This window comes from Mytilus galloprovincialis, chromosome 9 (genome assembly GCF_965363235.1).
Source record: "Mytilus galloprovincialis chromosome 9, xbMytGall1.hap1.1, whole genome shotgun sequence".
Lineage (NCBI taxonomy): Eukaryota > Metazoa > Mollusca > Bivalvia > Mytilida > Mytilidae > Mytilus > Mytilus galloprovincialis.
Window position 1 is genome coordinate 68144102 of NC_134846.1, and position 25602 is coordinate 68169703.

General features: G+C 32.1%; 1 protein-coding gene across 4 annotated transcripts; it reads left to right on the forward strand.

Moving 5' to 3' along the window:
* Window positions 1–1991: 1991 nt before the first annotated feature.
* On the forward strand, window positions 1992–15197 carry LOC143045740 (uncharacterized). 4 transcript variants are annotated; one of them, XM_076218454.1, is made up of 6 exons: window positions 1992–2091; window positions 5270–5447; window positions 7875–8067; window positions 10911–10976; window positions 13250–13399; window positions 13995–15197. In XM_076218454.1, the coding sequence occupies exons 2-6, from the start codon at window positions 5283–5285 to the stop codon at window positions 14255–14257; spliced, it is 837 nt and encodes a 278-aa protein (XP_076074569.1). In that variant the 5' UTR covers window positions 1992–2091; window positions 5270–5282; the 3' UTR covers window positions 14258–15197. The 4 variants fall into 4 exon arrangements, with proteins under 4 accessions (XP_076074569.1, XP_076074570.1, XP_076074568.1 ...); XM_076218455.1 differs by lacking the exon at window positions 1992–2091 and adding an exon at window positions 3605–3628 and having other exon boundaries at window positions 13331–13399; XM_076218453.1 differs by lacking the exon at window positions 1992–2091 and adding an exon at window positions 3606–3628.
* The last annotated feature ends 10405 nt before the right edge of the window (window positions 15198–25602 follow it).

Consider the following 25602-nt stretch of genomic DNA (forward strand, 5'->3'; position numbering starts at 1 on the left):
GCAAGGAGATCTCTATTTGTGAATCGGTTTATTAACCCCTTTGAACCCAGGGTCGAAGTTCAAGATGTTAACATATTAACGGAATTTTTTTGCGTTGTGTTTACATCATTTAGGCCATCTATTTTATTGCGGGGTTTCACATATTTAAATCGGAATTATAGAAAAATGGAATGTTGTTAGCAGAATCAAAACAGAAAATGATGAACACTTGATTATTTTCAGCAATACATAAATTGGATTGAGGGTCGGTGTATTCACATCATTTGTAAATCTCTCCTTATTCCTGTGAAGCGTGTGCTTTACATCAAGGCTTGCTATGCTTTACATCGACGCCACAGTACTTCAACCAATCAGGAAATGTTTCGGGCATTCGACCTATTTTAGCTCAGATTTTGGCACATTTTAATCGAAACTATAGAAAAATGAAATATTGTTAGTACATATAAAATAGAAAATGATGAATACTTTTAGCTAAAGATGAATTGGATGGGGGTTCTGTGTATTCACACTATTTGTACAACTCTCCTTACTGATGCCATATTTTGGAATTTCCGTGACCTAAATGGTTCGCGAAATTTAATATTTTTATATATACATTTTGTGTAGTATAGTAACAGAAGAAATCCATAATGTATATACTTGGCTTTCGGATAATTAGATAATAGAGTTAAGAAGCAATTTATATCTTGTTAAAGGTGACAAATATCCAGGATTGTGCAAGTAAATTGTGCAAGTAACTTAACAAGACATAATTGAAAATATGAAAGCGGTTTTTTTTAGGGAAACGGGGCTCCTTCTCGTATTATAAACATCAACAAGCCCGATAAATTGAGAATATAAAATTATTTCGCATATACCGGGTACTTGATAAGTCTGAATGAAATATAAATACTATAATGGGAGGGCATTTATTTTAATAATACTTATATACACTACACAGTCATATCCGATCAGGTCATTCCGTATTCAATAATGTCATATCTTCGGTTGAAGAATCCTTGCAACATTCTGTGCTCTGTCATGTATGTGTTGATAGTTTAAAGTAAAATGTCTAACTCTGCTCAACTAGCTTCTTTAACGGACAGAAGTAACCAAATTGATCGTTGCTTTTTTTTTCAGACATAAAACCCACTCGAGGGAAAAGATTATCTATTCCCTGCTGTATTTGGCAAAATTTTCAGAAATTTGGATCCTCGTACTCCACTGCTACGTACTTTATCTGGCCTTTCAACTTGTAAGATTTCGAGCGTTACTGGTGAAGTTTTTTTAGACAGAACGCGCGTCTGACAAACAAAATTATAAGCCTGGTATCTTTGATAAATTTATTTAATGTTGGTAGTTATAAAGCACATGCTATGGTAAAAATAAAATCTATCTTTAATTCGTCAACCCTAAGATCTTGGGATCATCGTAGTAAACATATAGTCCGTCTAACTAATTTGATTTTTCTTTTGCCATAATGCTTTATGTCTTTCTTTGACTTGTGATTTTTGTCCGGGGCTTGGTATCTTGTTTTTTCATATTTTGAAATTACTCTTCTTTGGTATTGTAGTGTATGAAATCACTTATTAGAATTAACAATTATTTGCTGCTTCTCGATATATGTTCAACTGGATTGATTATTGTTGGTTTGCTGTTGGTTTGTGAAACGTCCAGTGGCAATTATTTGATGTACATGAAAGATGGAAGACAATAAATAAGTAATACATAAAATAGGCTATATGCTAGGTGGACGATAGGGATGACGTGTGAAAACTAGACCTGAAAACAATTAAAATGGTACAAATGTATTATTATTGGATTTTATTTTCTTCTTCACGTTTTCTAAATTAGATTTTTTTTGAAGTATTCAATCGTTAAAAAATACAAAACAGTTGATTAATTTTAAAATATTTAATAAAACTATTGACTGGTTTCAAAGTTTAAATTGTACCCCTCATTTAAAACACACACTTAAGTCAATGGTAAATACTAAGAAGTAACGAATGCAATGAATTTACTTCCTTGTGAGGTATTGTTGATATTTACCTGTAGTAGGTGTGTATCAGGATAAACACATTGATTTGTTATTTCATTCATTTCAGAACACATGTAAGTTTTTAGTAAACATGCTCATCATACACTAATTTAAACATTAACACATCAAAACACAATTTCACAAACTGAGAAGTGGCGCAATGTATAAGTCCCAAGTACAGGTGTATGCGTGAATATAATCTGTCGCAATATTTTCAAATGTTAGAAAATGCTTAGTTTCAGCATAACTTTTCGAAAAATGACTTTATTTACAAAATTAAATTCTGATAAATCTGTAACACTTGTAAAGTTTTAACGCATGGTAGATCCCTTAATAATTTAAGTTAAATATGTAAATATGTTTGTAAGACATGTGTTACCTACTAGTATGTTAACATTGTTGTGTATTTATTAACATATCATACCAACTAACCAATATGATTGCTAATCAAAGATTTAAAGTTTGCTTAATGTGTGTTTATGAGGGTTTGAATAAAGTTTACAAAATAAAGAATACTAGTGGTTAAAAAAGTACACACAAAATTACAGAAAAAAACTGTTAGAGAAAGTTGGGCAATAAAATGTAATGCAAGAGTATGATGTGGTGCTAAAATATTAAAAGTATAGAACAAGAGCCAATAATTATGAAATAGAGCATCAAGGATGGCCTACAATTTTAATGAATAATAAGGAAGAAAGATTTCAAACTCACGATCCAGACAATCACCGAAAATTACCTCCTTTTTGTACATTGTAGCCTAAAAGAGTTTGATCAGAGCACACAGGACCTGAAAATCCCCTTTAAGCGTGGAATAATCTTAACTTTTTGAAGACATTCTTTTTAAAAGTATTCCCAAGAATTACGATCTTAAATATGACCGACTTAGGGATATCGCCGGTATTGGTTAACTCGTTGCTGTGCATTTATAAATAGTAATAACAATATGTATATGATATAAATGAAGTCAATTTATAATTTTAATTTTTTAAAGATAGAGCATTTACTGAAACTACGAAAATTGTATAAAGAAACTGATCATTTGCTGTTTATTTTTTTTACTTTGTTTTCTTATGTTTTGTTTAACATTTTAATAAAAAGGGGGGGGGGGGCAAACGTTACCAGAGGAAAAGTCAAACTCATAGATTGAAACTAAACTGACAACGCCATGCCTAAAGAATAAAAAGACAAACAGTAAAATTGAGAATGGAAATGGGGAATGTGCCAAAGAGACAACAACCCGACCATAGAAAAAAACAACAGCAGAAGGTCACCAACAGGTCTTCAATGTAGCGAGAAATTCCCGCACCCGGAGGCGTCCTTCAGCTGGCCCCTAAACAAATATATACTAGTTCAGTGATAATGAACGCCATACTAATTTCCAAATTGTACACAAGAAACTAAAATTAAAATAATACAAGACTAACAAAGGCCAGAGGCTCCTGACTTGGGACAGGCGCAAAAATGCGGCGGGGTTAAACATGTTTGTGAGATCTCAACCCTCCCCCTATACCTCTAGACAAAAAATAGTACACAAGACACAACATAGAAACTAAAGACTAAGCAACAAGAATCCCACCCGAAGCTGGAGGTGATCTCAGGTGCTATGGAAGGGTAAGCAGATTCTGCTCCAAATGTGGCACCCGTCGTGTTGCTTATGGTAATTCAAACTCGGTAAATAGTCTGATTCGATAGGTCACATTCATAAAAAGGGAAGGGTATTGTAGTTACGACAAAAGGAACATATAGTAATGTACTAAGAATAGTATTTTTACTTGTATTATATAACCAAAAAATTGAAACTTTATATTTTCAACAGTGATACAAGTCTTATTGGTCAGACGTTTGCGGTGTCATGGAATAAGTAGGACATAATCAAAAATTCACAACACGCATAATTTAATTATTTGAATAGGGGTGTCGAAAGCTTTACCTTGATGGTAATGACCCGTAATTCATAAATGTCAGTGTACATTTTGTTTTATCAAATGTTTGTGTGCACAAAAACAAAGTTCGTACCGAGATTTTTAAATTGGACGAATTTTATAATGCTTTAAAGAAACGGTTTCACAAGACGCAAAAGGGAACGGTATGGCAGTAATTTAGAACTATTATGAAATAAGTTTTTTTTTTAATCTGTATATCAGAAATGTCAGTAAACACTTTGTTTTATAGAGTTTTATTCTGATAAAAAAAATCATCTACCGAATATTTCATACTTTAAGAATCTTTCATTGCTATATAGGAACGAACAGTATACACAGCACAATATATAAAATGATCTGTATAGCTGTATTTAGGTTATTTGTGTCGTTTGGTTGTTGTTATTGACACATACCCATCATCTCAATTTATTAATATCATTGTTTCTGTATTTTGTTAGTCCAATCATGAATATTTACTGAATGGTTACAATTTGAAATGAAAATGTTATATTTGCATCAAATATATAATTTGTCTTAATTATTATTAATCATATGCAGATTGCACTTTTTTCTCACTTTCGCCAATGTTTTTTGTTTTCTTTTTCGCCAATTGACAGGTAAATAAAAATCATAATACATATAAGAGGTACAACAATTATTGATATAATAATAAATTAACTCTTCCGTCTGTGATCTGATCCCTGCTCATCATAGGCAAATGGAAGTCGGATTTGAAGCAGGTTAAGTTTATTGTAAAAGTTTCTAAAACGACATTCATCAAATGTAAATAGAAATGACAATTAAAATTATATTCATCAAACGTTAAATAGCAATTAAAAAATAAATATTGATAAAAGTTGAATTCTAATACTTTATTCATCAAACGTAAATTAGCAATTTTAATAAATGGTAACAGTTTGAGAAACGTTAATGTTCGGCTGGTGTTGAGAAATGATTCAGGGCTGTCGTTTGTTTTTTTTAAATTTATTTAACAGTTTTTTAACAAGCGCTGCTGCCAAAGAGTGATACAGATACCATGAAACGGGAGCCACATAGGTTATTAGTACATAATCTGAAATGTGTATAAATAACATAAGCATAAACAGACATAACTTTAAAGTATCGTGATGTCGCAGCTACTGAAAAGCTAAATCACTGCAAATAGAATACACAAGCATATACAATTCTCAATTCAATTTGTATTTCGACACGAGTCACTCTTCTTCAAATATCCGTTTTCCCTTTCTTACTTTTTTGCTACACATAATTGAAAAGGATGCCATAGTCAAATTTAATATTATCTTTATTTTATGTTTTCTGCTCACGTTAGTTCTACAACCAAAATGAAGATATTAAAACAGATCATAGTAGGGACTTGTAGTGCAAGTTTTCTGATGGTCATTATTGGATTTGCAACACCTGGATGGCTGATCTTTGATGTTGATATGCACAAAATGCAGGAGCTGGAGATGAAGAACCAGCCTGTTTGGATGCAAAAACAATATAAGGTATGATACATTGTTCGGGTACAAAACCATTATAAGGTATGACACAAATGTTTGGATGCAGAAACAATATAAGGTATGATACATTGTTCGGGTACAAAACCATTATAAGGTATGACACAAATGTTTGGATACCGAAACAATATAATATATGATCATTGTTTCGAGACAGAATTAGTCGAGGAATTAATATATTGTTTTATCACAGAAACAATTTAATTAGTTATCAAAGGTAACAGGATTATAATTTAGTACGCCAGACGCGCGTTTCGTCTACATAAGACTCATTAGTGACGCTCAGATCAAAATAGTTAAAAAGCCTAACAATTACAAAGTTGAAGAGCATTGAGGATCCAAAATTCCAAAAAGTTGTGCCAAATTCGGATAAGGTAATCTATGCCTGGGATAAGAAAATCCTTAGTTTTTCGAAAAATTCAAAGTTTTGTAAACAGGAAATTTATGAAAATGACCACAAAATTGATATTCATGTCAACACTGAAGTGGCAACAACTGGGCTGGTGATACCCACGGGAACGAAACATCCACCAGCAGCAGCATCGACCTAGTGATGTAAATAGTTATCAAAGGTACAAAAACAGGATAATAATTTAGTACGCCAGAGGTATGATACAGTGATAAGGTATGATACAATGTTTGGATTTAGATCAACTACAAGATATGTTACATTGTTTAGATATAGAACCATTATAAGGTACGATGTATTGTTTGGTCACAGAAACAATTTAAAATATGGTACACTTATTGGTCACGGAAACAGTTTAATCTTTGACACAAATATTAGAATACCGAAACAATATACAGTATGATACATTGTTTAGATACAGAAACAATTTATGATATGGTACATTGTTTGGTCACGGAACAAATTTAGTATATGAAACAATGTTTAAATACAGATACAGAACCAAAACAAGGTAAGAAACAATGTTTAAATACAGATACAGAACCAATACAAGGTATGAAACAATGTTTAAATACAGAACCAATATAAGGCATGTAACATTGTTTTGATACTGAACCAATATAAAGTATAAAACATTGTTTGGATACAGAAACAATGTAAGATATGATACATTGTTTAAATACAGAACCAATACAAGGTATGCTATATTGTTTGGATACAGCAACACTATAAAGTATGAAGTATTGTTTGAATACAGAATTGATATATAAAGGTTTAACACAGTGTTTGGATACAGAAGCAATCTAAGGTAAGAACCAATGTTAAGCTAAAACACATATAACATATGAAACATTGTATGGATGCAGAAACAATGTAAGATGTGATACAATGCTTAGATACAGAACCAATACAAGGTATGAAACAATATTTAAATACAGAACCAATATAATGTATGATCCATTGTTTGGATACAAAAACACTATAAAGTATGAAATATTGTTTTAATACAGAATCGGTATAAGATTAACACAATGTTTGGATACAGAAGCAGTAAAAGGTAAGAACCAATGTTAAGCTAAAGAAACAATAAAAGATATGATACATGATTGTTTGGCTTCAGAACCAATATAAGATATGATTCATTGTTTGGATACAGAACCAATAAAAGGTATGGAATATTTTTTGGATATAGAACCAATGTTACGTATGGAAAATTATTTTGGTAGAGAAGGAATATTAGTTAAACCACATTCTTTGACAATGGTCAATAAAGTTGAGAATTGAAATATTGAATATGTCAGATAGACAACAACCCGACTAAAGAGCAAATGACAGCCGAGGTTTATTTTGAAGCCAACTATATTTTTGTATTAATGAAATGAACAATTCGGATTTCGGACACAGAATGAAAAGTTCACTCCCGGTTTTTAGCGGAGTCCGTGTTGTTTCTTATTTGTTATTTATAACTGTTGATGTAAATGTCCTTTGGTTTTATGAGTCTTTGTTTACTCCTTGGTTTTGATTGTTATTGTCTTTGCAAAATTATTTGATAGTAACATAGGGTGGTACTGAGAAAATCACATTCCAATTAATCCACCAAAAAATTACTAAAAAGAAAAAAACACGATTGAAAAAATAAAAACATAATGCTTTTAAAAAACATTTGTACATTATCTGAACATACATATATACATCAACAGGATACATAAAAAAAGCTTGGTTTCTAGAAGTTACAATGTAACGGAATATTTGGCGAACAAAAATATAATGTAGTTGAAAAAAAAAGTGATATCGAAGGACAGACATCGCCATGGGTAAAAGAAAAATGCTGACAGACCGACACCAATAAATATTTAATATATGGAGATGTCGTGTAAACGCAGATGAAACAACAAGTTGCAGCAAACACAACAAAATCTGCCAATGAACTCGGCTGCTTTTAAAGGGTAATTTTTAATTTCATTTCATAGCCTTTTTATAGGTTAATACAATGTTACATTATTCAGGAAAGATTAGCCCTTATGAAAAAGGATCCAACGAAACCTGATATGCAAGATTTAAGAGTTACATTTGGACCATTTTATATGCGATACTGCTTGACGATGACGTTTGGAACAATTTCTACTGATATTTGTGTAATGTTATCATCAGGCAATGCCATAGAATTGGTGGAAACTATGATGCGAAATAATATCTCAGGTAATTTTCAATAATTACCAATATGAAAAAAAATCACACTTTAATCTCAGTTATTTGTAGTTATTCTGCAAAAAAAATCCAAGGTGTTTATTATTCAGTTTTTGAAGTCTTTTTTTTTTGCTTTGATTACTGTTTAATGCAATTCAAATGTTGATGTTGTTTGAATTGCTCTATTTGGTAATGAGCACCACTGATGCGAAATGATAAATTTACAAGTTCAAACATATAGAACAGCGAATTAATTACAATACGTGCATTATTTATAAGGATCTATACTTTTGATTGACCGAGGGCAATGGTAAGGAATCCCAAAATCAAACTATTTCTCAGAAAAATTTAATCTTAAAATTTCTCGTAATTTCATAGTTTTAGCGTATACATGTCCTTGTAAAAATTGAATGCTCTTTTCTTTTGTAATTATATGAGGTTGCAAAATCGTGCACAGTCTTAATATGATGCGCTTCTTTGCCTGATATAAAATGTGCTTCAATCGACGCTACTTGTACATCACTCAAAATTACAAAAAGAAGCATTTAATTCTTAAATTATCATTCGATATGCTGTAATTTTGTATCATAACCACTAAATAGCTAGACAATTTCCACGAAGACATCAGTATAGTAGTTACCTCAAATATTTTTTTTATTTTATTTTTAGGACTTGTGCCACCAAATAGTTTGTGTTCGATTACCGTTCTTTTTGGGGAAAAAAATTTGAAAACAAATCACCCCAAATCAACATTCATTCTGAAGGCTAAGTAATTCTGCCTTATGATTAGAAAAAGTCTTTTTGATAAATCGCATTCAGTAATTTTCTGGATCGAAGCTGCGACTAATCAAACGACCAACCATTTCACAACGTGAAACAAACATTGTAAAATAATTTATTATTATAGCTCTTCATCCAAAGCGTCGCATCTCTAGATCTACGTACTGCCTTCCACAATGATCAAAACCATACCGCATAGTACACAAATAAAGGCTTCGTAATGACAAAAAGTTCAAACGTTCAAATCAACAGCCTACTTTACGTAGAAAACAATTACCGAAAAAAATATGATTTACAGGTACCAACGAAAACCACTAAATAACATGATCCTGACTTTTGACAATAAGGAGCTGCTATACATGAACAAATGTCTGAGAGGATTCAAATCCATCAAATGAATTCTTATTGAAGGAATTAGTTACATATGACTGTTTTTCCCGACTATTGACCGATTATTTTGTGAAAAACATTCTTGTCAAACAACCAACACTGCTCTCAGACCTGGATATAGAATGAAGATATTCGGAAACCAGATCAGTAAAGTGCAGGCTATTTCTTATCGGAGTTATTTCTCTTCGATAATGATTTTCTCAATTCTTCGAAATTATTTCGAATCAAAACTGGAAAATTACTGCAAAGAGCAAACATCTTTGAATTATTCAATATATAGATTTAATCTACTGAGCTGAATGTGAAATCCAAAGACAGTTCTTGTATTCTTCAAGAGAACACTTGCACAAAACCTGTTAAACGTTGCTTTACTAAGTTAGATGTTTTTTCTCCATGAAACTAGATATATCCTAACTTTCCTATAGTATTCTAGTGTTATACTTGTTTTTGACGGAATAAGAAGCATAGGGATCTATACAGTTTACTAGCAACACTTATAGTATAGCTAGTTGCACAGCAAACCATTCGTCATGTATCAATTGCGCATATCATATTCTTTTTTGTTTCAGTTTCGTAGCGTTTTTGACAGATTTAAAAAACTAATGTTGCTCTTTAGAATAGTTATAAAATTGCGGTATATATACAGAAGTTCCAATAAGTATAATTTGTTTTTCTACTAAGACTGAAATTCAAGAAACTTATAATTACTTCAAGATTAAAATTCATCCTTGTATACTTCAACAGGATATCTGTTGAGTTGTCAAGTCAATCAAATTCTTAATTTATCAGTTGTGTAAATATGTTTTGCATAGATAAACTCTAACATTATAAACCATGTATGCAGGTAGACAAAAAAATCGTGACATTGGAGTAATAAAGGTTGCTATCAACATTTTTTACGCTAAATTCAGTTATTGCTTTTCTTTGGTTTTTAATAATATTTTAAGAAATTGTCAAATTGATATCAAATCTTGCCGACCTGACTTACGTTTCTTCTCTGAGTGATTACGGGGATAAACCTTTGTTCATCTTTGACCACAGTATGTTGAACTTTTATAATAGATATAAGAAGATGTGGTATGAGTGCCGATAAGACAACTCTATACCAAACAGCAAACTATAAAGGGCCCCAAAAATGACTAGTGTAAAGTCAACAGGGAAAACAGCGGTCTAATCTATATAAAATACGAGAAACAGTTATGAACCACATCAACAAATGACAATCACTAAACATCAGGTTCCTGACATATGACAGGTGTAAACGAATGCAACGGGGTTGCACGTTTAAAATGGTAGTAACCTTCACCCTTACTTGAAACTATAGTGTAATGTCACAACATAGAAAGACACACTATGAAATATCAATTGAACTGGCTTAAGTCAACCAAAAGACATATCAACACAAGTGAACGAATAAATTGATCTATGATGTAAACAAATTGTCTATTCGTTGTTGATATGAGTTTTGGGGAGGGTTTGGCATCGTTACATGTAGACCACATATTTTGTCCCTCTCAAAAATACTAGTCAGCTCTAAAAAAAAAAAAATAACCAAATAGCCTAAAATGTTCCATTTAAACCAAGTCTTGCAAATGGATTGATCTGAATCAGTGCATGAATTTGGCAGTAATAAACTTTTCAAACAGTTGTCAAACTTTAATGCTGTATGATTTCTGTTATATTAGGTAAACCAGCTATGCAAATGATGGAGGAACTACACAAAAATGGAATCAATATATCGATAGAGTCAAGTAAGTTTTTATTTTATAATTGCATCATATTTGGTGTATATGTAAATTCATAACATAAATATTTCACAAGCATAATTTGAAGCAAGTCCGTAATATTGTTATTGTATTCATATCAATTCATATCAAATAAACAAAATTTAAAAAGTAATGAACTCCAAATACCTCAATGTTTTACCTGAAAATTACCAAAGTTACTTATACCTAAATTTTGGATCGAAGTACAGCGGTGAAGAAAATGTGTTTTCTCTTGATATACATTGTAAGAGCACCGACATACATAATTTTGACAATTTTGGCTTATTGAGTTTTTAAAAATAGCTTTCTTCGTTCGATTATAAACAAGAGCTAATGGAATAATAAGAGACGGCAAATATTATATAAATTACACAGTATGCTAATGATCTAATACGACATATATGGGGTTGTAAATTCAATATGGAGCGATAGCAAAATTTGCTAAGCGATGATTTCGACTTCGCCATGGTGTTCTTAGTTAAATAATCGTCCTTGTGAGCAACAACCCAATATCAAGGAAATCAGGATAGGAAATACAAGACCTGGTATATAGTGTCAACTGGGAGATATATATTCCGTATGCAAGAGCTGCTGGAATGTTACTATACATATAATTGAAACGTTCACAATTAGGAAGCTGGAATAGTCTCTTTTGTTGTTAGTTATTGTTTTCAACTAACCCTCTTTGTCATTTGCTAAATTAAGTCCAGATATGAGGTCTACCGTAATGTATGTATTGTTTCCCTATTTAAAATTTTCAAGTTCGATGGTATATATAGGTTAAAAAAAAGTTAGATCACAAAAATACTGAACTCCGAGGAAAATTCAAAACGGAAAGTCCCTAATCAAATGGCAAAATCAAAGGATAAAACACCTCAAACGAATGGACAACAACTGTTATATTGGTACAGGCATTTTAAAATATAGAAAATGGTGGATTGAACCTGGCTTTATAGCGCTAAACCTCTTACTTTTATGACAGTTGCATCAAAAGAACTGTTTTGTGCTTCCATGAAAAACACGATATGTGATAGAATTTGATCAACCCAGTCACCAAATGTTTTAATTATTTAGTAGTCGACCCTGATCTTTATCGCGATAAGTTAAGAATAATGTACCTATAATAAGCACGGCTTTCTAGTTGATACGATACTTCAAAGCTTTCATTTCATTTCATGATCTTTGATAGAGAGTGGTTTCTTACAAGGATGCCATTGAACCAAGAGTTCAAAGTGGTGAAATGTATTTCTTCGATTTTTTACGGACGTCATCACGAGTTCATGAACTGTTATTGTTGTATTTGATTTCAAATATTTTGGCCATGAGCATCACTGAAGAAACATGTATGGTTCCGCTCCGTTGAATGAAGTCGAATTACAGGCTTTGGACTGAACATTGAAGAAAAGTATTGTTTTACTGATATTTTGTTCTTAACGCCCTTTTTTATCATGTGAGTCTACAATGATGAGTTAACGCTTGGTTCTGCTCCGCTTATTGATGTCAAAATTTGGGGCTTAGTACGTATGAAAATTTCCCCTCATAAAGATTGTTTAAAGTTGGGTTTTTATTAAGAAATGTAACACATTTATTTTTTATTTTCAAAATATCCTGTTCATTTTATGTAGCATAACCTGTGTCCTATTAGACTTTTCTTCAAGAGGCGCGAAAAATACCAGTGGGACATTCAAACTTAGAAATCAAAAATAAACTGACAACGCCAGACACACAGACAATAGAACACACAACACAACATAGACAATTAAACACTTAGCAACACGAACCCCACCAACAACTCGGGGGGGGGGGGGATCTCAAGTGATCCGGGTATCTTACAAATGAAGTTCTGAACCATTTGCAGGCATAACTTATCTGGTGACATGTACGAACATATCATATGCTAAAATGTTGTTTAAAACAATAAGGGACACACATGTTGATGTAATATTGGGACTTTTATTGAAGCAAATAAACTCCTGACAGATACAAAGGATTAAAATTTTGTGTTTGCGCCATACCCGCGTTTCGTCTACAAAAGACTCAAAAAAAGTTCAAAAGCAAAATTAAGTACGAAGTTGAAGAGCATTGAGAACCGAAAATTCCTAAAACTTTTGCAAAATACAGCTTAGGTAATCAAGCCCCTGAAATAAATTTAGGAAAAATTGGCCACGTATCACTGCCACAACTCTTTCTGAAAACTGTAAATAAATAATGATACTGTAACTTAATGTTTAGACGTTGTCTCTGTTTCTGTTTTTCAGTGATAAATATGTGTATAGCTATTGTTGTTGTGTGTTCACTGACTTTGATACAGTCATTTGTCTCCTTGGTTTTAACCTTAGTGTATAGTTGTAAGCGGTATCCACGAAAAAGACTTGGAGTTGTGGGGAGTATCTCCTTAATTCTTTCGGGTAAGTAAGACGTTTTTCACAATAAATTGAAACAATCCAAACTAAATTTTGAAACATCTATCAAAAAAAAACAAACATTTTTAGTTATTCGTGTTTTTAATTGTGTCTGTATTTTGCAATAATAGTGTAGAAGTATTTTATATTCTATTTGTTTTCTTGTATGTACTTCAGAACTAATTTAGAAACAATATACTTAAGTACTTCCTATGATTTTTGATAAAACAAAAAGCTGTAAGCATATTTATCTGATTCCATATCGCTACGCGCATGTCTATCTAAATGTCAGCGTCAATAAATGGATGACAAAGAAACATCATTAAATAAAATTAAAAAAATTTAAATGAAACAATAAAGAATCATAAACCAACTATTACATACATACAAAACACACGGCAACGTTTCAGTCATGTCAATCAAAATTAAATTGGTCTCTTCCTAAAAAATGAAATCTATTCTATCGAAAAGTAATTAAAAATTTTTTTTATATGCAATCTATTAATGAAATTAATCACTTTATTGTGCATTTTTTTTTAAAGATATCGTGATAATCTGATTTACATGTAAATACAGTGACATGTGTTTCTTTGCTTTGCAGGTACAATCAATTTCCTCTTTGTAATCATATATTTAATAATGAATGGACAGTACACGAACATTTTAAGTGCGCAACATCTTGAAGACGCTATGGATTTAGGATTTCCTTATTCGCCTCTGTTATGTATGTTAGGATCTATCATGTATTTTGTTTGTGCCGGTATACTTATTTATCTGACAAAGAATTCAAAAGGACAGTATAATTATGAGATGATGATTATTGATACGTCAACAGGTGGTAGTACGTATATTGCAAAGACATGAATTGTTAAAGGGTTTTTTTTTAATTTTATAATTTCTTAAAGTTCTTTTTTAAAAGATATCAACTCATATGATATGTGAACAAAGAAATAAGAATCTAACTTTACCTATTCTAATTGTACATGTGATATTGTTGATATTAAAAGTAGTGTGACCAAAGCTCAAACAAAAGTTAGAGATACAAGAAAAACGGAAATGATTTTAAGAACTATTTGATACAGGGAAAACACGAAGATGGGTGTGTGCCGATGAAAAGAAAAAAGAGCAGTAATGCAAAATATGAAAAGAAAGGTCGTTTTTAAAACTTAACCCTTAACAGTAAACTCTTTGGATTGTTGTTTTGAAAAAACCTATATTTTATGAGCAGCATACTTTTTTTATTGTTTTTTTAAAATAAAATACAGTATAACGATTTATATTATGATAAATATACATATTGTACAAAGAATTATAATTTTAAAGGGAATCTTCATGATATTAAAAAAAATAGTCTTATTTAGACAGGTTAACATAATATTCAAAGTACCATTAGCTACGATTTAAATCAAAATGGCTGTCATTTTGTTTGATTCAAAAATATACAAAAGTGTTATATTAAAAAAGTAATTTCGCAATCTGCTGTCAGTTCTCATTTTGGTTCAATTTGTTAATATAAGCTCAAATCATCACAAACGTATTATTTGCTTGTAATAATTCAACCTGGTATTACTGCAATCTTTTATTTGGCCCTGGTTTACGTATGTGCTATAGTGTGTGATAACATTGTGTGTGGTAATTCGATACCACGGGTCATTTAAACCAACTTGATGAAAATTCAACTATAGAAATCAGAATGAAGTTTTCGCAATGTTTTAAGAAATGATTTTCCATTGTATTGATTTATTATTTATGAAACAATATATTTTTAAAAGGGCTAGTTCTGAATAAAGTTATTTTTTATGAAGACCTTTGAAGCTCATACCTTCTAGTGCCATAAAAGGGCTCTAACTAAGAGATATAGAAAATTAAACTAAAATATGTTTTTTTTTTGTTCATACGCTTTTAGCAGCCAGGATGATCCAATTTTGTCATTATTAGATAAGAAACATTGATTATAAATTATTAACTTGCAAATGAATAATTCTACCTCATTGAAGCCGTATTCATGTGAACTTCAATTTTACCCCTTACCTTGAGATGGATAACGCATGAACTCTACGTTTAAAGGAAAATAATGTCAACATTGAAGGTAAATCATGTGATAAACTGATTCAATCCACAAACAAATCGTTCTTATACAGGTATGGTTAACATATATTATTAATCTAAAATCTGAAATTTAAGGCCTAGAAAAATCCAATGACACGAGTCTGCTTTCTATTTCTATTTATGGTTATATCGCTTATATGACCATCTGATGTCTTCGGTTGTTAACTCGATGGTTAATTAGATTGCGGCTATATTAAAATACACACTAAACGAAGGTACATATCATCGAGCTCATGTCCTGTGAATTGTTTATTTTACACTTTTTTTAAATTTGGACAAATGATTTACTTTTTAATAAATCAAAGATGAGAATTGGAGTCAAATTAGTGAACATTAAATTGACAGTTAGTTCCCGATTCAAATATGCAAATGAAAGATCCGAAGAAAACTTTACCAATACAGAACGACAAGTTGGGTTTTTTTTAATTAAAATAACACTTTGGGTTGAAAAATTATTCTGCCCTATTACTTATTATGATGTGGACCGGCCATCTTTATTGAATTGTTGCAATTTGATTGGACAAAGTTAATATAAATTTACCTTCAAACTGTCATGGGCCGTTTATAATATACATCTGCCGTTTAAAAATGTTAGATGAGCGTAAAAAGGTGTGGTGGTAGGGTATCTAGACTGAATAACGCGAAATTAAATTGCTATTTCACGATGAACGAACAATTGAAAATTTCCTGCACGTTGATCTTTTTACCGATTTCAAGAAACACGGTGAAAAGCGAACCCCTTTCAAGGCTGCACGTGAAAAAAAAATGGTAAAACACGTTGCACGAAAATATCCCTTTCCACCCTCATATTTAATTTTTGGACAATTTGCCGGAGGAAGTATTCCAGAAAACATAATCAAGTTTAAACATTGCAAGTAGTCTTATACCTGCGCACAAACAGTTAGCCACGGGATATGAAGCATAATCCAAAGGATCGACACTGACATTGATAGCCTCCGGGAATGCTGTTAACATCATTGCAACATAGACCCTCGTCTTAATTTTTAATTATTACAGATGTTAGTCGATATACAAACATCAAAAGTTTAACCATTATAAATTCAATGATCTGTAAATTTTATTCAAGCCCTAACGTGTTATTAACTTTCAGTCTCGGAATATAAAATATCCTCTTTAATATCATATTAATTTTAGCCTATTCCTTGATTCTCTTGTTTGTTACAAGCCAAATAACTTGACAATCTAACCAATTTTCTTCCTGCTACATATATCTAGTAACTTTTTCCAAAATTTCCTTTTCAATACAATATTTGTCTATAAACAATGCAAAATCTGTACGTGCCATTGTAAAAATCGTATCTGTAACATACAAAGCGATTGAAACATATAGAAGAGGGGCGAAAAATACCAGAGGGACAGTCAAATTCATAGATCGAAAATAAACTGACAACGCCATGGCTAAAATATAAAAAGACAAAAATATAATAAAAAAGACACAATATAGAAAACTAAGGACTAAGCAACACGAACCCTACAAAAAACCTGGGGGTTATTTCAGGTGCTCCGGAAGGGTAGGCACATCCTGCTTGATATTTGACAATCGTCGTAGTGTTCATGCTATTACAAACCCGGTTAAAAGTCAACTTCGGTAGGTTACATTCGTGAATAAGGAACGGGATTGTAGTAACGACATTAGGAACATATCCGATATCATCTGTGAAACGGATATTCCATAACGGTCAACAAACTCCTTGTGAACATAGATTCCTTGTGAGCAGCAAAAAGCTCGGGAATACCGTATCAATTGGGAGATATATACTCCGTCTGCAGGCGCTGCTGGAATGTTGCTACATAGAAATGGAAAGTTCACAATTGGGAAGCTGAAATCATCTCTAGTCATGAGAAACATGACTATATACTCAGAATGATTATTTTATTTTTTGTTTAAATTCCTTTATTTAAAATGTAATATGCTAGGTCTTATACATGCCTGAATGACATTCTTTAGAATTTGTCGAAACAGTTTAATAATGAAAAGTGTCACTATTCTGAAATAGCTCTGCATGTTGTAGATTCAAACCAGTGTCAATGAAAATGTATATTCATGTTTGTTGAGGTTTTGTTAATGATGTTAATTCGTTAAAGCTATTGTTCATGTGTTAAATATAATATGTTAAACTTGCCGACTTTGACATTGTTTTTATCAGACTAAGTTCGATTTTTTTATGGGTGAATGGATAAGTACAGGAGTGGAACACGAGGAATTCAGAATGTAGGCTGTCGGCTGCAAACGAGTTCTGATTTTCATTTTTACTTGGATACTGAACACCATATATTTTCTGCATGATTATTTCGAAAGTTAAAACATTAAAATGGCCGTTGAAATTACGTTTTCGTGCACCAAATATGTGACCGCTGACCACGTTAGACATATGACCACTAATTTGGGTACTAGTACGATTGTTTTGAGAAAACTTTTGTTAAGGTCTGAAAGTGACCGTCTTCTTTTTTCCATTAATTTAGTATCAGTGAAGAATGAGAACTACTTCAAAAAAAAATAACTAACTTTCTTTTAACTTCACTATTTCTGGACATTTCCTGAATAACATATTGTAGTCCATTTTAACACTATCATTTTCCTTCAAATAGAGTAACTTTCAATACAAATAAACCTCTAATAGTTTTTGCGACATTGCAACATCTTGTGACGCAAAATTATATAGTATATCACATTGACTTGCTTCAGCATGTGTTTCAAATATTTATTTCTTTAATAGCCCAATTTTTAATCGTAAGGGTCGAACTTATTAAAACAAAACTGACTTAAATTTTGCCTCCACTCGAACTCGACTACATTGTATACGTGAGATTCTATTTACTCGCATTTGTCATTTATGAAAAATATGCTACTAGTTTATATTTGTTTAGGGGCCAGCTGAAGGACGCCTCCGGGTGCTGGAATTTCTCGCTACATTGAAGACCTGTTGGTGACCTTCTGCTGTTGTTTTTTTCTATGGTCGGGTTGTTGTCTCTTTGGCACATTCCCCATTTCCATTCTCAATTTTATTTCAATATCATTTCACTCCACGCTCAGCGATATAGATGAAATCCCTTAACTAAAAAAATCGGGGACTGTTGATCGAATCTATCTTATCGAACTTGATATAAAGGATATACCATTTAACACATTTACGTCTGCGTTTCCTATCGAGATTTCATTGACACAGAATTGCTGCTAGCAGGTCAGTTTCGAAAAATTTTAAGATGCAATCAAGAGTTGTTTTAGAGAAACATTTGTTACAAAGATGAGAATTGATATTTTCAATTAATATAACAACAATAGTTATCAAGGTACCAGGCTTATTGTTGATTACCGTTTTTCTTCCGTGATTGAGACTTGTCAACGGATTTGAACTATCATGAGCAACACAACATCTGCGTACCTCGGTTTTTGACAGTATAATGTGTGTTTGTCCTTTTTTGTTTTGTCATAGGATTATCATTTTGTCTTCGATTTATTGATGTTATTAGTTTGAATAACCTTTTGGTATATTCCGCCTCTCTTTCAGTCTTGAAGAATTATGTCCGTGATATAAAAGAAAAATGTGACCATGGAAATCTATTGGATATCTATAGATTACAAAGGCATTACATATGAAAATAATGTCAGAATTGTTTACCGTCCTATTTGGTCATACAGCTCTGCTCGAATTTTGTGGTACAACATTGCCTTTCAGAATTTGACTTTAAGCGATCCTGATGAAGATACATCTAGAAATGCGGTTTGGACGCATGATTTTTTTTTGTATTTTCTAGCCTTTTGTCTGACAATTTAAACATTTTAATATTTTTTTATCTTGATGAAGACGGTGTAGATATTGGACGACAAGGTTTTTCATGAACCAAACACTCTTGTTGCAACACAATAGAACACGCGTACGACTAAAAACCTCAACCATCTCTTTCTATTTCATTTGAAGATTTATTATAGATGGATATTTATGCATATCTATTTTTATAAATAACTTTTTACTTGTTTTGGCTTTCTAATTATTTTGATCTGAGCGTCACGGATGTGTTTTATGTAGAAGCGTCTCGCGAGTAAAATAATAAGTTTTGTACCTTTGATAACTAATGTTACATTTAATCCAGGCAATCATACAATAACAAAAAAGTAATATCACAAAAATACTGAACTCAGAGGGAAATCAAATCGGAAAGTCCCTAATCACATGGCAAAATCAAATAGCAAAACACATAAAAAACGAATGGACAACAATTGTCATATTCCTAACTTGGAACAGGCATTTTCAAATGTAGAAAATATTACAAATTAAAAATACATGTAAACATACTATGTCAGCTTTTATAGAATAAAAAAATTATGGCATTAGTTCAATTAGTTATAACAATTGTACATAACAATAAACATGTCATAGTAATGTCACTTAAATCAAAACGAAATTCAAAAATGTTTGAATATTATTTATGTTTTCGATTTATCCATATATCAAAAAAGTGGAAAGATACAAAAACGACGGGCAACCAAAATCAGAAGTCATAAAAATCAAAACATCATAACAGAGCTCTAAATATAGGACTTTGTGGAGAAGCACGATCGAATTCAACTAAAACACCCTTGTTAACTCAGATGTTCCAGACAGACAAAAGTCTATATCAAGCTATAGCTTCTTATCTTTCTTCGTTTTTCTCATCCTTCAAATATCATTTTCAGTGAGACTTTATCATTTTCTCCCGATGTTTCTTTTTTATGCATATAGTTAGAATTTTTATTTTCGGTAAAGTAATAAATCAAATGAATCTAAATCTAAAGCTGGCAAATTTAACTGTTTATCTTCAGAAAATCTACTCCACGTAATGTAATTAAAGTATATATTGCAAGATAAGATGAGTCAATTTCAAAAAATAATAGTTTCAGCTAATGCGGATTCATTAATATTCGTTGGATACCAATTTTCGTTGGTACAGAGGTACCAAAAATTTAAATGTTCAACGAATCGCAAATTTTCGAAAGGAATGTATGCAGACTTTTCCAAAAACCACGAATCCACGAATATACGAATTTTGTGCGTTTGACAAAGCAACAACTCCACCATTTTTTTCGGTAAAAAATATTGTAAATAAAAAGAAATGAGAAAATACGAAAAAGATAATTTACTTCCTGAAATTGAATTTGAGATTATTAATTTTAACCTGTAATAGTAAGTGTATCATATGCAAATACTTTTGTCTTATAGCACCTTTGTGCGGAAGACGAATTCGGCTTTTGAAATGACCAAAATTTATTTTAAAGGTTATTTTAAAATCATAGTTGATAAACGATGTTGCGTGGCAAATGTGGGGACAATTAAGTTCCATTAGGAACTTAAATAATCCAGACTAATGAAGAGACTACATTTTATTAAAGATGTTAACCATTCAAGTATAATATCACAACTGAACTGCATTATTCATGGCAACCACGTGCAAGAATACAACTATGGGAAAACCCTGACATTTTCATATTGCACGTGGTTAAAATAAACAAGATACCGGATACATAAATATTTGCGGTCAAGCCGCTGACAAGCTTTAATTATAGTTCCAAATTTATGAATTAGTAAAAGTATTCTTTATCTCTAATCTATCAACATGTGATAATTATTTTAAATGAAATAGATGATCGTAACATTACCTCCGGTTTTCAAACAGAGTACCACTCTCTGATAAATCAAAAATAAAATTAAATTAGAAATGACAAAAGTAATAATTTTAAATCGTAGCTAAAAATAATCATTGTAAAAGATCACATGTTATCAGTTACATTTTCTGTCAAAACCATTGGAGTGATCAAGTCCTCGGAAATGATAAAAAAAAATTCTTAGCCAAGAGAAAAATTATCTTTAAATTTACTAATTAACTTGAAGAAAAAAATCTAACTTCTTATCTTTATATATACTAAATAAAAAAACTAACACTATAAAACCAAATAATAATATATATACACAGTACGGTAAGTTTTCCACATTAAACTTCTAAACACGTACTACAGTCAATGTGTATAGATTACAAATACAATACAATACAATACAATATTTTTTATTTTCCAAATTAAAGGGCCCATTAAGAGCATAACATTAATTACAACATGACATAAACATTACAGAGTGATTAAAGAAACATAAAATAATAATTGAAATTCAAATGCATGAAGAAAGGATCAGTGGTCAAGGGGAGATAATTTTGATATATTTTAGAGTATCTAACTAATTTTCTGATTTTCTTAGTTGCAGGCCTTTATCCAGGTATGCACATAAAATAGATAGAAATCTGCTATCTTCATTAATCATGATCCATGAAAAAAGATCATTTATATTTAAACTATCTAAACTGGGGTATTTTTTTATATAATCAGTGATATCTCTTCTGAGGTTATTGTAAATAGGGCATTCCAGAAGAAAGTGCATTTCATTTTCAATACAATTTGTATTACAATATAAACATATCCTCTCATGTCGAGGTAATATTTCATATTTACCACATACATTGGTAATTCGTTCATGTCTGCCAGTTTCTATTCTTAAACAGTGATTGCTAAGTCTGTATTTTGTTAATAAATGTTTTTGTGGGTGCTTTAAATCTAAATAATTTTCATAGTCAAATGACTTTTTGAATGAAAAATAAGTGTCCAATTTGCCTTGATTCTGTAAATAAAAATCTCACATTTTCTCCCAATCATTTTGAAAATTTGATTTGAGCTGTTTTTTCAATAAGTTTTTAAATTTATTTTTTCCTAGATTTTTACATATATTTAGGTCAATACCCAATTTTTCACTGTAGAAAATGATATTAGAGAGCCATGAATTATTGGAACTGGTTTGACCTTTACTTTCTATCATTTTTAACTCAGCATAAGCATTTTTCAATAAATCAGATGGAGAATTCTCTAGTCTATGCCAATACATAAACATATGTGTTAGCAAATTTATATAAAGAGGATATCTACCCAATTCAGACAGGACTGCTACATTTGTGCACATCTTTGTAACACCAATAATATACTTACAAAATTTTAAATTTAGCTTCTCAAACTCCCAATCTTTAAATATGTCATAAAGGGACAAATATGCAAGTTGCTAGTACACATGTATCTAAAAATAACCTAGGGGTTTTCCAAACTTATCAACCCAATCATCGATGATTCAAACATGTAAACAAAGTTCTGTCTATGAAATAAACAAATATAAACTCAAAACTTGTGTAATACAAACAACTAATTCTTCTTTTTACTTCTACGATCAGTTAATATTTTCTTATGCATGTCATTCACATATTTTTTTACATTTCTCATTTAAATCTTGGTACTCTACCCAAGAATTATTCGTAGAGTCAAAATCTAACCATTTCACTCGGTAACACCATTTACCATCAAAAAATTTCTTTCTTAAAATTTTTTCTACCTCATACAATTTTTCAGAAATACTATCATTCTGAGGGTCACCATTTTGAGACACATTGTCCACACCCTGGGGTATTTCAGTGTTATCTACAAAATTAGGGGGAATTTCTTCATCTGCTAAAATAGCGGGCTCAAAGGCATCTACATTTGGGGGAGGTTCAGGGTCCTGTGGCCTATCATGCCACAAAAACCCATGTTTCAAACGATTGACATGAACACGGTTCTTGACCAGTTTTCCATCTGATTTACGACGGATTTTAACATGAATGTCTGAAAGTTTTTGTGTAATATAGTACGGTCCAATCCACGGTCGCATGAATTTTCGATGCTTTCCTGGAGTTACAACTGGCCGATATATGTACACAATATCGCCGACGGCGAACTGTAGTTCATGTGTCTTTCTGTTTGCTGTTGTCACCATTTGTTGTTTTCGTTCCTTGAGAATTTCTACGGCTACTTCTCGTGATTTGTCCAGATTTCCCAATAAACGAATTATATAATCACGGCAAGTCACTGGCAAATCAAAATTGTCAAAACTTATGTCTAGCAAGGATCTAGGGTATCGTCCATGAGTGAGAAAAAATGGTGTATATTCAGTACTGTCAAGACAAGGGGTATTGTTGTACGAATATTGAATGAACGGAATAAATCGATCCCAATTATCTTCGTCATCATCAATACGCTTGGAAATAGAATTCACTATAGTTGACATCATTCTCTCGCTCTGACCGTTACACTGTGGATGAAAACTAGTTGTCTGTGTTTTCTTTACATCTAAAAGACGACAAGTTTCGCGAACAATGTTCGATAAATAGTTCGTTCCACGATCAGACTGCAAAGTTTTACAAATACCATGGCGGCATATGACATTCTTTAAAAAGGCGTCTGCTACAGTAACAGCGGTAATGTCTTTCACAGGTATAAGTTCCACATATTTGGTCAAGTAACAAATAAATACAAGTACATATTTATTTCCATTGGTTACAGTCTTACGCATTGGTCCTAAAATATCAGTACTAACGGCTTCAAATGGTTGACTGGGGACAGGCATGGACATTAATCTAGCTTTTGTTAATGTTTGTGGTCGCTTACGTTGGCTGCACATTACGCAAGACTTTACCCATTCTATAACGTCGGAGTTTAACGATGGCCAGTAATATCGTAAGCGCGTTTTGAATAAAGTACGATTTATGCCGCAGTGATTACCATTCAATAAAGAGTCGTGTGTTTCTTCTAGTACAAGTTTCACTAATCGTTTTGGTATACAAATTTGTAGGTGTATGTCAATGTTCTTAACTTTGCGTTTATCTTGAGTATAAATGTGAAATAAAGTTCCATTGTCTATGACATAAGAGTTGTGTATGGTAAGAATATCTCTACGTCTCTTGGGATCGTCTGGAAGTGTTTCTGTTTCAAGATAAATAATTAAATCTTTGTACCACGCATCAATTCTTTGATAATCACGGATACTATCATTAGATAGTACTACATTTTCGTCGTTTTCCGTTACGGCAGCAGCACACGTGACTATTGTCAGTCCTTTGAGTTTCGCTGCATCATTTGGCAATTCGGCACGCCTCTGTGTATCTTTGATTGGTTGAGAAATACAGTCAAAAGTTGGCAGTTCATCCCAATTATCTGAATGATCTACCTCGTCATCATAAGTCCGCCTTGATATGCCATCTGCATTAGTATGAATTTTGCCTGGGCGGTACTTAATGTCAAAATCGTATGATTGCACTAACGCATTCCAGCGTGCGAATTTTCCTACAGGCTCATTCATCGTCAATAGCCATTTTAGAGAAGAATGATCCTCAAAAGCTTCAAATTTATTGTGTCTTAAATAACAATCGAAATGTTTTATACCATATACTAAAGCTAAACACTCTTTTTCGCTTATTCCGTAATTTTTCTCGGACGCAGATAAAGACTTTCCAGCGTAACATATTACACGTTCAATTCCATTTTGAACTTGGCATAGCACAGCTCCAAGAGAAAACGAACTAGCATCAGTGTAGAGACGGAAGGGTTGGTCGTATTGCGGGTATCCTAGAATTGGTGGTTGACTTAATGATTCTTTTAATTCGTCAAAAGCCGTTTGGCACTGTTCAGTCCACACAAAGTTTGTATCTTTTCTCGTTAATTGATAGAGAGGTGACGCAAGTTTTGAATAGTTCTTCATAAAACGGCGGTAATATCCTGAAAGTCCTAAAAATGCTCTTAACTGTTTTAAATTGGTTGGTATTGGATATGTTCTTATGGCGGTCACTTTTTCGGGATCGGGGGATATTCCTTCGCTATTGACAATGTGTCCAAGATAGCGTATCTCCCGTTTTGCAAAGTTACACTTTGACGGATGCAGTTTAAGTCCGGCATTACGAAGTCTTTCGAAAACTTGTTGCAAATGTAATAAATGGTCTTGAAAAGTTCGACTAAACACTATAACGTCATCAAGGTACACAAGCGATGATTTCCAATTGAGTCCTCTCAACACTGCTTCCATGACTCTTTGAAAAGTCAGAGGGCTATTCTTCAGTCCCATTGGCAATCGTTTAAACTGAAACAACCCCAAATGACAACGCCACGCAGTAAGGGGACGGGAAGAAGGGTCAATTTCTAACTGATAAAAACCTGACTGAAGGTCTAAACATGAAAAGTACGTCGGTGAAGCCGACCCTAA